Genomic DNA, 17,615 nt, shown 5'->3' on the forward strand with positions numbered 1-17,615 from the left:
TTCTAGAAACTGTAGCCCTGCCCAGGAGGGAAACAGATGCGATGAGGCAATCTAGGAATTTTCCAGAACAACACTGCCCTCTGCAGATGCAGCCTGTGCCTTTTCCAGTGGGAACAAACCAGCCAGGCCCCTGGCCAGGGTTCCAGGGCTGTCCTCCCTCCCCTGTCTCCCATCCTAAGTGGAAAAGTTATTCTTGGTGCCCTGCCTGGTCTCACCTTCTCCGAGGAAGCTTTCCGCCCTGTCTCAGCCACAGGATGCCCCTCCGCTGAATCTCGATAGAACTTCCTGGAGTTTTGGGTCTTTATCCATTGTCTCTGAATCTTCCCTGTCATCTGAAGCCACATTTCCTCTTTCCCAGAGCCTGGCCTCATCCCCGTCTCCCTGCTGTCAACAGCTGTCAACAGCCTCCTTCCATCCTTCAGTTCTCATCAGTTATGAGATTCCTCCCTTCTAGGATACCTTCTTTTTCTTCTTCTTTTTTTTTTTTCTGAGACAGAGTTTTGCTCTGTGACCCAAGCTGGAGTACAGTGGCACAATCTTGGCTCACCGCAACCTCTGCCTCCTGGGTTCAAGCAATTCTCCTGCCCCAGTCTCCCAAGTAGCTGGGATTACAGGCATGCGCTACCACGCCCGGCTAATTTTGTATTTTTAGTAGAGACGGGGTTTCGCCATGTTGACAGGCTGGTCTTGACTCATGACCTCAAGTAATCTGCCCGCCTTGGCCTCCCAAAGTGCTGGGATTACAGGCATGTGCTACCACACCCAGCTAATTTTTGTATTTTGAGTAGAGATGGGGTTTTGCTATGTTGGCCAGGCTGGTCTCAAACTCCTGACCTCAGGTGATCTGTCCTCCTCAGCCTCCCAAAGTGCTGGGATTACAGGCATAAGCCACCATGCCTGGCCAGAGATACCTTCTTTTTGGCCAGTTTGCTAAGTCCAGTTCATTCTTCAGGGCTTAGCACATTGTCACCTCTTCCTTGAAGCCTTTCTTGATTGATACAGGCCACCGTGGGCTCCTCCACACTCCTGCAGTGCTTAGGATAGAGGTGGGAGATCAGCTAGGAATGCTTTGGTGACAGTGATGTCACATCCATCAAACAGCAGATTAAAGTAGCAGAGATTTCCTTTTCTTACATAACAAGAAATCTGGAGGTAGCTGTGACTGGCAGTTGGTTCAGGAGCTTAAGATCTCAGTGCGAACACCTTTGCAGTGCTCCCTGCCTCATGGTTGCAAGGTGGCTGCTGAAAGTCCAGCCATCACATCATACATCATAGCAGGAAGGAGGAGGAAAGGGAAGGGAGCTGTGCCTGCAGATTTCCACTGTTCTCTACCCGTGGCCACCTAGTAAGGGAGTTTTCCCCTCTGTAGTAGTTGCAGGCAAGGGAAAACGCTAGGGCACAGGGGTGCATGTGCTCCTGCCTATGCCCATGGTAGGCATTACCAATCGATCACTGCACTGTTTCCTGCAGACCCCAAATGTGGCCTCAGAACCATTCTCATCATAGTACTCCAGGTAGATCCTGTCAGTTGATTAAGAGGTGACATGGGAGATAAAACCCATTTGACATCAGGTATTTAAAATGTCTTGCTGGCCAGGGGCGGTGGCTCAAACTTGTAATCCCAGCATTTTGGGAAGCCAAGGCGGGAGGATCACTTGAGGCCAGGAGTTCAAGATGACCCTGGGCAACATAGCAAGACCCTGTCTCTGTTTTTTAAAAATAGATAAAATGTCTTGCCTCACGAGATTTCTTGGGTAAATGTTTTGGGGTTTTGTGTGTGTGTGTGTGTGTGTGTGTGTGTGTGTGTGTGTTTTAATTAAACAAATATATTGTCTTTTCTTTAAAAATTTTTATTTATTATTATTTTCTTTGAGATAGCCTTGCTCTGTTGCCCAGGCTGGAGTGCAATGGCACGATCTTGGCTCACTGCAACCTCCACCTTCCAGGTCCAAGTGATTCTCCTGCCTCAGCTGCCCGAGTAGCTGGGATTACAGGCACTTACCACCACGACTGGCTAATTTTTGTATTTTTAGTAGAGATGGGGTTTCACCATGTTGGCCAGGCTGGTCTCAAACTCCTGACCTCAAATGATCCGCCCACCTCGGCCTCCTGAAGTGCTGGGATTACAGGCGTGAGCCACTGTGCTTTGCACTCCCCCCACAACAACTTTAAAAAGTACGCTAGGAAAGGTCAAGTCCTCAGGACCATCCCAGCCCCAAATCCTGGCCCCTCTTGGGCTTTGGTTGAATTGTGTCTACTGTGGCCCCTCGTGGCACAGATGCCATCTAGTAGCCCATGTCCCCCACCAGTTGGTCAGCCCCTGGACACTTGGCAAATTGCTAGAGTGTGGGAGCTGGAGGAGCCGGGGCTGAGTGCAGTGGTTCTGTGCCTGCCTCACCCCCAGGAGCCTGAACGAACTGCGGGTGTTGCTGCTGGAGGCCAATCGTCACTCCCCAGGGCCGGAGAGGGACCTGAGCCGCGAGGTACACAAGGCTGAGTGGCGGATCAAGGAGCAGAAACTCAAGGATGACATCCGGGGCCTGCGTGAAAAGCTGACCGGGCTGGTATGTGGGGTAGGGGTGGCCTAGGGGCAGGGGCACTAGTCCGGGTGGGGCTGGGCTAGCCTTGCTGTCAGGCCATGGAGACTGGAGACCTCCTGGAATGACCCCAGGGACAGCTGAGTCATGGTGAGGATTTGAAATCTTCTCAGACCACAGGCAGGTGGAGGGACCCTGGCTAGCCGCTTTTGCAGACATCATGGCTGCCTATGTGGCAGTCTGTGTGATACGGTGCAAAGGAAAACTTCCTATCTGACCTGTCCAGAGGCAGGATGAGCCAATACAGGTAAAGAGCTCCCTGTTCAGAGGAGTAATCAACCACAAGCCAGTTCCTTGCTCAGGGTCCTGCAGTGGGGCTTCACACATCAGTCTCAGGAAGGAGACAAGAACTTGAAAGTCTACAGCAAGCCTGGGATTCTGGGTGGCTGAGATTTTTTTTTTTTTTTTTTTTTTTTTTGAGACGGAGTCTCACTCTGTTGCCCAGGCTGGAGTGCAGTGGCGCGATCTCAGCTCACTGTAAGCTCTGCCTCCCCGGTTCACACCATTCTCCTGCCTCAACCTCCCAAGTAGCTGGGACTACAGGCGCCCACCACCACGCCCGGCTAATTTTTTTGTATTTTTAGTAGAGACAGGGTTTCACCGTGTTAGGCAGGATGGTCTCGAACTCCTGACCTTGTGATCCTCCCGCCTCGGCCTCCCAAAGTGGTGGGATTACAGGCGTCAGCCACTGCGCCCGGTCGAGATTTCTTTTCTATTATGAATAGGAACCTGACTTCACTGAGTCTGCAGAGACGGGTTGGGGTAGGCAGGTGATGCTGGTAACATAGCACAGGACCATCCCCATCCCTTGGCCAGGCACAATGGCTCACACCTGTAATCCCAGCACTTTGGGAGGCTGAGGCAGGTGGATCACTTGAGGTCAAGAGTACGAGAGCAGCCTGGCCAACATGGCGAAACCCCATCTCTGCTAAAAATACAAAAATTAGCCGGGCATGGAGGAGTGCGCCTGTAATCCCAGCTACTTGGGAGGTTGAGGCAGGAGAATCACTTGAATGCGGGAGGTGGAGGTTGGAGTGAGCTGAGATTGCGCCACTGCAGTGCAGCCTGGGCGACAGAGTGAGACTCTGTCTCAAAAAAAAAAAGAATGAAGAAACCACCCCATCCCCATCCCATCCTCCTGTGATGAGCACTCAGGACAAGCCTGAGCCTGGTCAACGTCACGATATGGAGGGCGTGGGGTCCAGGAGGACAGGCCCTTGCCTGGGAAAGCTGTCCTGAAGCCCCCCACCACCCTCCTGCCCAGACATTGGGCTCAGCCACTGTAGAGGTGATGGAAGGAGAGCAGGGCCCAGTCCTGGGCAAGGGGGTGGTTCACAGGCTGGAGGGAGGGCCTCAGCGCCCCCCACCCCCCATATCCGGGAGTAGGCCCTTGGCCCTCAGGGTTCTGGGATAAAGAGCATCACTCTGGCCACACACCCAGACTGTGGCTGTGGGGGTCACTGAGTCCTGGCGGCCTTCAAGTCCTGGCCTATCTGGCTAGCAGGGGTTTGGTGGCTGCACCCTCTGTGGTCCCTGTGGCTCAACAGAAGATAAGCCCCTGGGGTTGGCACGGACTGGGGAGTCTTGAATACCCCCAGGGGCTTCCCTAGAGCCTTGTAGGAGTGGGCAGTGCTGAGCTCAGACTGGTGCCCACGGGGCACAGATTGGTCAAGTTTACTTGGGAACTGGCGGCCTCTGCCCCCAGGGTAGCCTCTTGTCTCATCACCTCCCTGTACCGTGTCCACGGGAGAACTTGGGAAGCCTTGGTGGGTGGGTAGAAGCCTCTTGATTTCAGGATGGAGGTTCTGTTGGGAGGTGGTTTGGAGGGTCAGAGCAGGCAGGACTGGGCAGTGCTGAAGGATGGAGTTTGTGCAGGAGCGAGGAGGCTGGCGGGCCTTGGGGCAGGTACAGCTCTGGGTGCCATGGTGGGGGTGACTATGGAGAGGAGGAACCTCATAAGACAGTTGGGCGGGGGCAGTGTAAGAAGAAGGGTGCTGGGTGCGGTGGCTCATGCCTATAATCCCACCACTTTGGGAGGCCAAGTTGGGAGGATGGCTTGAGGTCAGGAGTTCAAGACCAGCCTGGACCTCATAACAAGACCACATCTCTACAAAAAAAGTTAAAAATTAGCCAAGTGTGGTTGCATGCCCTGTAGTATCAGCTACTCGGGAGGCTGAGGTGGGAGGATCACTTGAGCCCAGGAATTGGAGGCTGTAATGAGCTGTGATTGCACCACTGCACTCCAGCCTGCACAAGAGAGTGAGACTCAGTCTTTTTTTTGGGAGGGGGGCGGGGGTGGGGACCAAGTCTCACTCTGTCGCCCAGGCTGGAGTGCAGTGGCATGATCTTGGCTCACTGCAACCTCCACCTCCCGGGTTCAAGCGATTCTCCTGCCTAGGCCTCCAGAGTAGCTGGGACTACAGACGTGAGCCACCACACCCTGCTAATTTTTGTACTTTTAGTAGAAATGGGGTTTTACCATGTTGACCAGGCTGGTCTCGAACTCCTGACCTCAGGTGATCTGCCTGCCTCGGCCTCCCAAAGTGCTGGGATTACAGGCATGAGCCACCAGGCTCGGTCTCTGTCTCTTTTTTTTATTTTTTTTAAAGGCAAGGCTGGGCGCAGTGGCTCATGCCTGTAATCCCAGCACTTTGGGAGGCCGAGGCGGGTGGATCACGAGGTCAGGAGATTGAGACCATCCTGGCTAACACGGTGAAACCACGTCTCTACTAAAAATAGGAAAAAATTAGCCGGGCGTGGTGGTGGGCCCCTCCCAGCTACTCAGGAGGCTGAGGCAGGAGAATGGCATGAACCCGGGAGGCGGAGCTTGCAGAGACCCAAGATCGCGCCACTGCACTCCAGCCTAGGCGATAGAGCGAGACTCTGTCTCAAAAAAAAAAAAAAAAAAGTCAAGAGGGATGGGGTCCTGGGTTCCCCACCTGGAGACCACGGAGCACCTCACAGAGGCCTGAGGGACCTCTGGGTGATGCCCAGGCTTGGAACCCAGAGACAAAGTGAGGCTGGAAGACTTTCCTGCCTAGAGGTGAGACGCTCACCAACACACACACGCACACTCGTGTACTCTTCCACTCTCCTGCCACTTCCAGGACAAAGAGAAATCCCTGTCGGATCAGAGGCGCTACTCCCTCATCGACCCGTCCTCGGCGCCCGAGCTCCTGCGGCTGCAGCACCAGCTGATGAGCACGGAGGACGCCCTGCGGGATGCGCTGGACCAGGCTCAGCAGGTGGAGAAGCTGATGGAGGCCATGAGGAGCTGCCCTGACAAGGCCCAGGTGAGCCGCGGCCGGCAGGGCCCACCAGGAGGCAAGCCACGGGGCAGTGTCCTCGGAGCCCCCGTCTGATGCGGGAGGCAGCCTTGTCTTTAAAACCCCAGTCCAAGGAGGTAGGGAGCTCGTCCCAGGAACCTGGTCTAAAGGGGGAGGTAGCCCTGTCCCAGAAACCCTGGCTTGAAGAAGGAGGCAGCTCTGTCCTGGGAACCCCAGTCTGAAGGGGGAGGCAGCCCTGTCTCAGGAACCCAGGTCTGAATGGGGAGGTAGCTCTGTCCCGGGAACCCCTGGTCTGAAGGGGGAGGCAGCTCTGTCCCAGGAACCCTGATGTGAAGGGGGAGGCAGCTCTGTCCCAGGAGCCCCCGGTCTGAAGGGGGAGGTAGCTCTGTCCCGGGAACCCTAGTCTGAAGGGGGAGGCATTTCTGTCCTAGGAACCTTGATCTGAAGGGAGAGGCAGCTCTGTCCTGGGAACCCTAGTCTGAAAGGGAAGGCATCTCTGTCCCGGGAACCTTGATCTGAAGAGGGAGGCAGCTCTGTCCCGGAAACCCTGGTCTGAAGGGGGAGGCAGCTCTGTCCCGGGAACCCTGGTCTGAAAGGGAAGGCATCTCTGTCCCGGGAACCCTGGTCTGAAGGGGCAGGTGGCGCTGTCCCAGGAACCTCCATCAGAAATGGGAGGCAGCCCTGGCCCAGGAACCCTGATCTGAAGCAGGAGGCAGCTCTGTTCTGGGAACCCAGCTGAAAGGGGAGGGAGCCCTGCCCTCTGGAACCCCCAGTTCAAGGGGCACATGGCTTTGCCCTGAGGAGCTTAGACTAAGAAGGAAGATGCAGCCTTGCCCCTAGAGGCTTGGTCTTTGGGGGTGCTGGGAGCCCCAGGCTGAAGGGGTTGGAATTTGGAGCCTGAGACGGTCCCATGGGAAGACCTCGCCATCTAGTGGGAAAATCGGGAACTGCTGCCTGGTGCACCTGGCTCAGTGTCTCCCCTGACTCTTCCAGACCGTCGGCAATTCCGGTTCTGCAAACGGCATCCACCAGCAGGACAAACCTCAGAAACAAGAGGTGAGGGGCGCCTCGGGCCTCCCAGGTCCCTCCCGTGCAGACAGACCTCTCTGGAGAAAATCCTTGAAACGTCACTAAGAATACACACAAAGATACATTCTGCAAGAAGCTTTACAGTAGGGTCCCTCAGGGAGGGTGCTGTTGCAGGCAAACTTGATTCCGGATTCACCCTGCTCTTTTTGATTTGTGTTTTCTTCCCTTCTTAAAAAAGTTATAGGTTGGGCGCAGTGGCCCACGCCTGTAACCCCAGCACTTTGGGAGGCCAAGGCAGGAGGATCATTTGAGCCCAGGAGTTTGAGACCAGCCTGGCCAATATGGTGAAACTCCATCTGGCGGGCGGATCACGAGGTCAGGAGATCAAGACCATCCTGGCTACCACGGTGAAACCCCATCTCTACTAAAAATACAAAAAAAAATTAGCTGGGCGTGGTGGCAGGCACCTGTAGTTCCAGCTACTCGGGAGGCTAAGGCAGGATAATGGCGTGAACCCGGAAGGCGGAGCTTGCAATGAGCCGAGATCGCGCCACTGGACTCCAGCCTGGGCGACAGAGCGAGACTCCATCTCAAAAAAAAACAAAACCAAAAAAAAAAAAAAATACAAAATTAGCTGGGTAGGGTGGCGCACACCTGTAATCCCAGCTACACGGGAAGCTGAGGCAGGAGAATCGCTTGAACCTGGCAGGTGGAGGTTGCAGTGAGCCAAGATCACACCATTGCACTCCAGCCTGGGCAACAAGCACAAAACTGTCTCAAAAAATAGTAATAAAAATTTTAAAAATTAGCTAGGTGTGGTGGCGCACGCCTGTAGCCTCAGCTACTCAGGAGGCTAAGGCAGGAGGATCACTCAAGCCCAGGAGTTTGAGGCTGCAGTGAGCTAGGATTGTGCCACTGCACTCCAGCCTTGGTGATAAAGTGAGACCCTGTCTCTAAGAAGAACACAGAAAGAGAGAGAACCTAGTTCTGACTGCAGAATCCCTGGAGCACAGATGCTCGCTAGAAACAGGGGCAGCACAGCCACAGAATCTGCCAAGCTCCAGACACAGGCAGGGTTATGTGGGCAGAGCCAGCCTCAGAGGAGTTAGTGTGATTTTGTCCTCCTGGCCTTGTTCTCCTGGCCACCCTGCGAGGCACATGGGGTCATCCCAGTTCACAGATGTGAAAATTGTCCAGGTGCAGTGGCTCACACCTATAATCCCAGCACTTTAGGAGGCCAAGGCAGGTGGATCACTTGAGGTCAGGAGTTTGAGACCAGCCTGGCCAACATAGCGAAACCCCATCTCTACTAAAAATACAAAAAAAAAAAAAAAATCATCTGGGTGTGGTGGCACATGCCTGTAGTCCCAGCTACTCGGGAGGCTGAGGCAGGAGAATCGCTTGAACCCGGGAGGCAGAGGTTGCAGTGAGCCAAGATGGTGCCACTGCACTCTAGCCTGAGCAACAGAGTGAGACTGTCTCAAAAAAAAAAAAAAAAAAAAAAAAAAAGAGAGAGATCCAGCCCCGTACAGGCACTGAGGGCTCTTTGTAAAACCTGCTTCTGGCTGGGCGCAGTGGCTCATGCCTGTAATCCCAGAACTTTGGGAGGCCAAGGTGGGTGGATCGTGAGGTCAGGAGATCAAGACCATCCTGGTCAACATGGTGAAACCCCATCTCTACTAAAAATACAAAAATTAGCTGGGTGTGGTGGCGCGTGCCTGTTATCCCAGCTACTCAGGAGGCTGAAGTAGGAGAATCGCTTGAACCAGGGAGTCGAAGGTTGCAGTGAGCTGAGATCAGACCACTGCACTCCAGCCTGGCGACAGAGCAAGACTCCGTCTTAAAACAAACAAACACACAAACAAAAAACCTGCTTCTTCCCCTCGGCTCCGCTTCCCATCAGCACCTCCCACCCCACCTGCTGTCTCACACAGCCACAAACACACAGCAGGGAGACACTTCCTGCCTCAGGGCCTTGGCACATGCAGTTCCCTCTATGCTCCTCCCCCACCCGGCCCCAACTCCTTTCCTCCCTGACTCCCCTCTGGCCACCTGCCCTCCAGGTTCTCTGAGACCCTTGCTGATGATGCCCTTTACTCTCTCTAGGACAAGCACTGATCCTGAGGGGATACTGTGGAGCGGCCCAGTCCACACCAGAGCCCCGCGCGGCTGCCCGGCAGCACCTCCTCCAGGCAGGAGCCGGGACTGTCACTTTGGAGACAAAACAGTGTTTGTAACAATAACGTACTCACCGCCGCGGACAATCCCCCACCCCGATCCCTCGCCAGACCAGGACGCTTCCTCAAGCCCAGTCTTCTACAGAGAGTGTGAACGGTACAGCCCCGGCCTGACCCGGGGACCTTCAGCCTGGACGCCCGGCAGCTTCTGGAGTTTGTCGGTGGAGGCAGAGGGGATCCAGCCAGGCCCCTCTGTCCAGAAGGAGCTGCCCTGAGGACCATCTTAGCGGCCCTGTCCTCTTTTTCCGCCCATTCTCCCTCGGGTCTCCCCAGAGGGGCCGGCGGGGGCTGGGGGGGGGGGGTAAGTTTATCCATGCAGACACCAAGGGGGAGCATCCAGTCTTTAAGAGCCAAGTGGGGGCCCCTTTTCCGAAGCCACTTCCAGGCCAAGGCAGTTGCCAGGGCTTCTTGTCCCCACCTTCTGAACCTTCTTCAAACAGTAGTACAAGCTCCCCTCAGCCAGCCTGCCTGCCCAGCGAGGCCCCCAGGTTCAAGGTGTTGGCGGGGGCGGAGGGCAGGGCAACGGGATCCTTCTCCCACTGCCCACCAACACCAACACACACACACCTCTAAGCTGCTGGCCGAAGATGTCACCAAGGCCAAAGACACAGTATTATGAAGGTTTGGAAGCCCCTCTCCTCACCTCCCACCGTGACCTTGGGCAAACCCTGGCTTGGAGCCCAGGGCAGAGGCAGCTCAGAGTGGAGGCTCTAGGCAGGTTTGACAAAGGTCAGTAATACGGTGTCGCCTGGGGTTGACCAGATGTTCCAAAATATCTGCACCCACCTGGAGATGCAGCTAAGCGGGTCCTTATGTACACACCACGTTCACACACACACACACACACACACACACTCAGAGGGACCACATGTGCACGCATGACCGTGTGGGTGGTGGCGTTTGCTGTGAACCACGCTCAGGCCACACAGAGACACATACTTGGTTTCTGGGACTGAGACCCAGGCCTGGCAGGACCGTGCCTACAGATACTGCAAACGTTCCTACAGCCTAGAGGTGCGTATACACACCCAAGTACACGCAGCCAGGCATTCAGGGGTGTGTTTGCCACATGGAGCATCCCTTCCTGGTCTTGCCAGGCACCTGCACAGAGCGTCTCCAGCCCCATCTCCTAACGGGGGCTGGGGGTAAGAGAAATCTAACTGCGCTCCCCCCACCCCTCGCCCCGCCATCTTCCCCTCAAGCCTGCTAAGTTATCCCAGGCCTGTGCGTGGTGGAAGAAGCCAGCCTTGGCCCTGCAGCCTCCACCTCGCCACTGGGGGACCGACAGGTTGCTTACAGCTTTGCACCCCGGCATCAGCACAGGGGTCCCTGCCCAACCCTCCGGCAGCTCAGGGAGTGTTTTCCTGTGAGGCCTCCCCGATCAGCGGACCAGAGGGAGAAGCCCGATGCCCCATCCCGGCTTTCCTGTAACGCACAGGACACGTGTGCAATTCATAGGAACGGCCCAGATCGCCCTCATGAGTGCCACCTGGTACAGGTAGGTGGCGCTCACGTTCCTGCCCAAATGCAGCCCATCGGGGAGTCACAGTCAGTCCCCCCGGCCCCCCTCCCAGTCCCTGTTGGCTTTCGGTAGCTCTCGCATGCAGTTCTATTAACAGCCGTCTAGAAGCGATGCTTTAGTGGCCTAACCCAGGGTCAAATACAGCTCTTTCTAGCAAAATCAGGCAGCTCTGCCCCATCCGTAGGGGCACCGATTAGTCTACTAACAGCCAGAGGTCCATCTAGCAGGGCGCCGGGAGGAGCTGAGCCCCCGGAGGTGGGCTCCTGGTGACGGGTGTCCAAGAAGCGGTTTCCTTGGGAGCTTCTGCCTCCGTGGGCCTCTCAGCCCGCCCCGTGTGGCCGCCCGGGTGTGGCTCAGCCATGTCCCCTCCCCAGGTCCTTCCCTCACCCCTCCCCTCCCCACAGTGGAATTGTTGAAGTGTGGCGAGTCTGTGCTCGGGACAATAAAGCTTGTGACAGGTCCAGGACCCCGGCAGTTGGCTTGTCTCCTCCTCTCCGTGAGGACCCCGGGCTTTTCGATCTCTCCCAATTCTTGGGCACCCTGGTGCCAGGAGATGGCCCCCGATCCTGCCCTCTGCCAGCTCATTCCTTCCCAGGTAGGCACGGCCTCAGAGGGGCTGGAGCTGAAGACATCTGGGGCTGTCCTTGTCCCAGGAGAGGCACCTTAGCAAGGACAGGCAGAGGACAGACCCAGAAAGGCTGCCAGAGAGGGCTGGTCCTGGGTTCACATTTGAACCTGCTGGAGGGATAAGTAGACCTGCAAAAAAAATCAATGGAAACAGTAATGGATCCGCTCACACACGTGTGATGAGTCCGAGGAGGTCTCCAGCTTCAGTGGGCAAATTCTGGTTCCCGCAGCAGGCTTTCTGGAGATCAGATCAACAGCACGACGTGTTGCAAACTTCGTGGTCAAATAGGCTTTCAAGTGGAGGTTGCCCCCCTGGAAGACAGAATGAGAATTTTTTTTTTCTCCCCAAGATGGAGTTTCACTCTGTCACCCAGGCTGGAGTGCAGTGTCACGATCTCTGCTCACTTCAACCTCCGCCTTTCAGGTTCAATCAATTCTCGTGCCTCAGCCTCCCAAGTAGCTGGGACTACAGGCGCGTGCCACCACACCTGGCTAATTTTTGTATTTTTAGTAGAGATGGGGTTTCACCATGTTGGCCAGGCTGGTGTTGAACTACTGACCTCAAATGATCTGCCTACCTCGGCCTCCCAAAGTGCTGGGATTACAGGAGTCAGCCACCACATCAGTTCCTCAAAATGTGTTCTTTAAAATTATTATTATTATTATTATTTTGTAGAGACAAGGGTTTCACTCTGTTGCCCAGGCTGGAGTGCAGTGGCGCGTTCTCAGCTCAATTCAACTTCCACCTCCCAAGTTCTCGTGCCTCAGCCTCCTGAGTAGCTGGGACTACAGGCACATGCCACCACACCCAGCTAATTTTTGTATCTTTAGTAGAGACCGGGTTTCACTATGTTGGCCAGGCTGGTCTCAAACTCTGGACCTCAAGTGATACGCCCGCCTCGGCCTCCCAAAGTGCTGATGTTATAGGCATGAGCCACTGCACCTGCCATTTTGTTGTTGTTGTTTTGTTTTTTTTTAGAGATAGGGCCTTGCTCTGTCACCAAGGCTGGAAGGCAAAGTCTCCATCATAGCTCACTGCAGCCTCCAACTCCTGGGCTCCAACAACCCTCTCACCTCAGCCTCCCAAAGTGTTAGGATTACAGGCATGAGCCATTGCGCCTGCCCAACTCTTTTTTAACTCTTTGATTTTGAGATCATTTTAGACTTACAGAATAATTGCAAAAAATAGTGGCATTCCCATACATTCTTTCCCAGTTCCCCCTGACATTAACATCACACATAACTGCAGTACAATGACCCAAACTAGAAAACGAACATTGGGCCAGGTGGCTCATGCTTATAATCCCAGCACTTTGGGAGGCCGAGGCAGGAGGATCACTTGAGCCCAGGAGTTCAAGACCAGCCTAGGTAGCATACCAAGAACGTTGTCTCTTTAAAAAAAAAAAAAAAAAAAGCCGGGCACGGTAGCTCATGCCTGTAATCCCAGCACTTTGGAAGGCCGAGGCTGGTAGATCACCTGAGGTCAGGACTTTGAGACCAGCCTGGTCCACATGGTGAAACCCCTGTCTCTACTAAAAATACAAAAATTAGCCAGGCGTGGTAGCGTGCGCCTGTAATCCCAGCTACTTGGGAGACTGAAGCAGGAGAATCGCTTGAACCTGGGAGACTGAGGTTGCAGTGAGCCAGGATCGCGCCACTGCATTCCAGCCTAGGCAACAGAGCAAGACTACATCTCAAAAAATATATAAAAAATGAAAATAAAAAAATAAATAAACAATTACCTGGGTTTGGTGGTATGCACCTGTAGTTCCAATTACTTGGGAAGCTGAAGCAGGAGGATCGCTTGAGCCCAGGAGTTTGAGGCTGCAGTGAGCCATGATCACACCACTGCACTCCAGCCTGGACCACAGAGTGAGACTCCAACTCTAAAAATAAAAAAATCAAAATGGGTAAAGGATCCGAATACATCTTGCTCCAAAGAAGATGTACAAATGATCAATAACACAAGAAAAGATGCTCAACAACATGAGTCATTAGGGAAATGCAAATCACAACCACAAAGAGATACCACTTCATACCCATTAGGATGCCTAAAACTTTTTAAAAGATAGTAGCAAGTGTTGACAAGGATGTAGAGAAATTTAAACTCTCATATATTGCTGGTGGGAATGTAAAATGGGGCAGCTGCTTCAGAAAAGTTTGGCAGTTCTTCAAAATATGTTTTGTTTTGTTTTGTTTTTTAAGACAGAGTCTCACTCTGTCGCCCAGGCTGGAGTCCAGTGGCACGATCTTGGCTCACCGCAACCTCTGCCTCCCAGGTTCAAGTGATTCTCCTGTCTCAGCCTCCCAAGTAGTTGGGATTACTTACATGCGTGCGCCACCACACCCAGTTAATTTTTGTATTTTTAGTAGAGACAGGGTTTCGCCCTGTTGGCCAGGCTGGTCTTGAACTCCTGACCTCAAGTGATCCACCCACCTTGGCCTCCCAAAGTGCTGGGATTACAGGCATGAGCCACTGCACCAGTTCCTCAAAGTATGTTTTTTTACTTTTTTTTTTTTTTTTTTTTTAGAGACAGAGGGGTCTCACTATGTTTGTTGCTCAGGCTGGTTGTAAATTCCTGGGCTCAAGCAATCCTCCCGCCTTACCCTTCCCAAAGGGCTGGGATTACAGGCATGAGTCACCATGCCCAGCCCCAAAATGTTAAACACAGAATTACCATATGACCCAGAAGTTTTACTTGTAACTATATACTCAAGATAAATTAAAGCATTTCCACAGAAAATTGTGTACACACATGTTCATAGCAGCATTATTTGTAATAGCCAAAAAGTGGAAATAAGACAAATGTCCAATCAACAGACAAATGGATAAACCAAATGTGGTCTATCCATACAATGGAACATTATTTGGCCATAAAAAGGAATGAAACGGCCAGGCGTGGTGGTTCACACCTGTAATCCCAGCACTTTGGGAGGCTGAGGCAGGCAAATCACTTGAGGTCAGGAGTTCAAGACCAGCCTGGCCAACATGGTGAAACCCCATCTCTACTAAAAGTACAAAACAATTAGCTGGGTTGGTGGTGTGGGTCTGTAATCCCAGCTGTTCAGGGAGCTGAGGCAGGAGAATCGCTTGAACCTGGGAGGCAGAGGTGACAGGGAGCCAAGATCACACCACTGCACTCCAGCCTGGGCAACAGAGCGAGACTCCGTCTCAAAAAAAAAAAAAAAAAAAAAAAAGAATGGGCCAGGCGCAGTGGCTCATGCCACCAGCACTTTGGGAGGCCGAGATGGGCAGATCACAAGGTCAGAAGATCGAGACCATCCTGGCCAACATGGTGAAAACTCATGTTTACTAAAATACAAAAAATTAGCCACGCGTGGTGGTGCATGCCTGTAGTCCCAGCTACTCGGGAGGCTGAGGCAGTGGAATCACTTGAACCCAGGAGGCAGAAGTTGCAGTGAGCCGAGATTGCACCACTGTACTCCAGCCTGGCAACAGAGCAAGATTCTGTCCGCTCCCCCACCAAAAAAAAAGAATGGAACACTGATATTTGCTACAACATGGATATACCTCCAAAGCATCCTGTTAAGTGAAAACAGGGAGACACAGTCACGTACTATATGATTGCACTTATGTGAAATATCCACAAAGATGAATCCATGGAGAACAGGCAGATTGCCGATTGCCGGAGGCCAACGGCTAAGGAAAAAATGGGGAGGAACTGCGTAATGACTATGGGGTGATGGAAATGTTTTGGAATTCACCTGACCAAGAAACAGTAAAAAACAACAAAAAGGAAGGAAATGGTAGAGGTGGTAGCTGTATGACATTGTAAATGTACTGGGGCCTCTATGCAGTGATTAAATTAACGTTATGTGCCCTTCACCTCACTAAGATACTTTCTGAAAAAGAAGCCAGGCGCTGTGGCTCATGCCTGTAATCCCAGCACTTTGGGAGGCCGAGGCGGGCGGATCACAAGGTCAAGAGATCGAGACTATCCTGGCCAACACAGTGAAACCCCATCTCTACTAAAAGTACAAAAATTAGCTGGGCGTGGTGGCAGGCGCCTGTAGTCCCAGCTACTAGGGAGGCTGAGGCAGGAGAATCGCTTGAACCCGGGAGGCCGAGGTTGCAGTGAGACAAGATCGCACCACTGCACTCCAGCCTGGTGACAGAATGAGACTCTGTCTCAAAAAAAAGAAAAAGAAAAAGAAAGCTATCCTTGTCTACTAACAAGGAAACTTGAAGAAGAAAAGGCTGGACACGGTGGCTCATGCCTGTAATGACAGCACTTTGGGAGGCTGAGGTGGGGGAGGATTGCTTGAACCCAGCAGTTCGTGACCAGTCTGGGCAACACAGTGAGACCTCATCTCTACAAAATATTAAAAATTAGCCGGATCAGTCGCCATGGCTCAAGCCTATAATCCCAGCACTTTGGGAGGGCGAGGCGGGCAGATCACTTGAGCTTAGGGGTTTGAGACCAGCCTGGGCAACATGGTGAAATCTTGTCTCTCTATAAAAATATTTTTAAAAATTAGCAGGGCATGGAGGCGGGTGCCTGTAATCCCAGCTACTTGGGAGGCTGAGGCACGACAGTCACTTGAACCCAGGAGGCAGAGGTTGCAGTGAGCTGAGATCACACCACTGCACTCAAGCCTGGGTGACAGAGCAAGACTTCATGGGGGGAAAAATGAGCCAGGTGTGGTGGTGCATGCCTGTGGTGTATGCCCAGCTACTTTGGAGGCTGAGATGGGAGGATCACCTGAGTGTGGGAGATTGAGGCTGCAGTGAGCTGTGATCATACCGCTGCACTCCAGCCTGGGCAACAGAGTGAGACTTTGTCTAAAAGAAAGAGAGAAGGAGAGAAGGAGAGAAAGAGAAAAGGAAAATGAGGGAGGGAGGAAAGGAAGGAGAGAGGGAGGGAGAGAGGGATGGAAGGAGGAAAGGAAAATCTAGCCGGGTATTGTGGCACACATCTGTAATCCCAGCACTTTGGGAGGCCAAAATGAGAGGATAGCTTGAGCCCAGGAGTTAAAGGCTGCAGTGAGCCATGATTTCATCACTGCACTCCGGCCTGGGCAACAGAGCGAGACCCTGTCTCAAAAAAAAAAATTACATTATGATAGTTGCCATGGTTTCACATGTATACCAGTATGAAAAATTATTATTTGTTAATAATAACATCAAAGGCTGGGCATCGTGGCTCACCCCTGTAATCCCAGCACTTTGGGAGGCCAAGGCGGGCAGATCACCTGAGATCAGGAGTTTGAGACCAGCCTGGCCAACATGGTGAAACCCCGTCTCTACTAAAAATACAAAAATTAGCTGGGCGTGGTGACACGCACCTGTAATCCCAGCTACTCGGGAGGCTGAGGCAGGAGAATTGCTTGAACCTGGGAGGCGGAAGTTGCAGTGAGCTGAGATCGTGCCATTGCACTCCAGCCTGGGGGACAAGAGCGAGACTTCATCTCAAAATAATAATAATAATAATAATAATAATAACAATAATAATAATAAATAAAAATAACAGTAACACCAAAGTGTATTAGGAATACAATTTGGAACAGTAATAAATGAATATTTTTAATGGTTCAAATAATTTCAGGGAAAAAACTCAATCAGTGCAATTTATCATGTTAACAGAATAAAGTAGGAAAAACCTACCAAGAACTGTTTGAGCAACTGCACTAGACTGCAGGGTGTGGGCAGAGGGTGAATGAATCTGTTTGATGTCACTTGATTTAAAATTTGTATGGGTGCTGGGAGCAGCTCATGCCTGTAATCCCAGCATTTTGGGAGGCTGAGGCAGGTGGATCACTTGAGGCCAGGAGTTCAATACCCCTGGCCAACATGGCAAAACCCCGTCTCTACTAAAAATACAAAAAAAAAAAAATTAGCTGGGCATGGTGGCGGGTACCTGTAATCCCACCTACTCAGGAGGCTGAGGCACGAGAATTGCTTGAACCCAGGGGGCGGAGGTTGCATTGAGCCAAGGTTGTGCCACTGCACTTCAGCCTGGGTGACAGAGTGAGACTCTGTCTCAAATAAAAAAAAAAAAAAAAAGTGAAACTTTTTTTAAAAAAACAGTAGGGGATTGAATGTGGATCTAGGGGGCCAGCAACAGCTGGCTGGGTCTGTGGTTCAGCAAGATCAGCCTGGATTGGGGCTCCAATCTGTTCCTGTTTTCTCACCAGCAGTTCCACTGTGCTGTAAGGCGTTAGTAAAGGGATGAGTGAAGGTTGGAGAGTGCTCTTATCTGCTATTATCCGTCACCTCCACTATGATTCTGACATCTGAGGCTGAAGAAAATGACAAGACTATCTGGGCGGGGAGGCTCATGCCTGTAAACCCAGC

General features: G+C 52.6%; 1 protein-coding gene across 3 annotated transcripts in view; it reads left to right on the forward strand.

Annotated features, from left to right (window-relative positions):
• CLIP2 (CAP-Gly domain containing linker protein 2) overlaps window positions 1-11,138 on the forward strand; it is a 119,619-nt gene extending 108,481 nt beyond the window's left edge. For all 3 annotated transcript variants that reach the window (XM_055392760.1, XM_055392761.1, XM_063708144.1), the window contains 4 exons: window positions 2,405-2,564; window positions 5,705-5,890; window positions 6,878-6,940; window positions 9,020-11,138. In XM_055392760.1, coding sequence (XP_055248735.1) covers window positions 2,405-2,564; window positions 5,705-5,890; window positions 6,878-6,940; window positions 9,020-9,031 — 421 coding nt within the window. In that variant the 3' untranslated portion in view covers window positions 9,032-11,138. The remainder of the gene's footprint in view (window positions 1-2,404; window positions 2,565-5,704; window positions 5,891-6,877; window positions 6,941-9,019) is intronic.
• Window positions 11,139-17,615: the final 6,477 nt, after the last annotated feature.

This window comes from Gorilla gorilla, chromosome 6, assembly GCF_029281585.2.
Source record: "Gorilla gorilla gorilla isolate KB3781 chromosome 6, NHGRI_mGorGor1-v2.1_pri, whole genome shotgun sequence".
Lineage (NCBI taxonomy): Eukaryota > Metazoa > Chordata > Mammalia > Primates > Hominidae > Gorilla > Gorilla gorilla.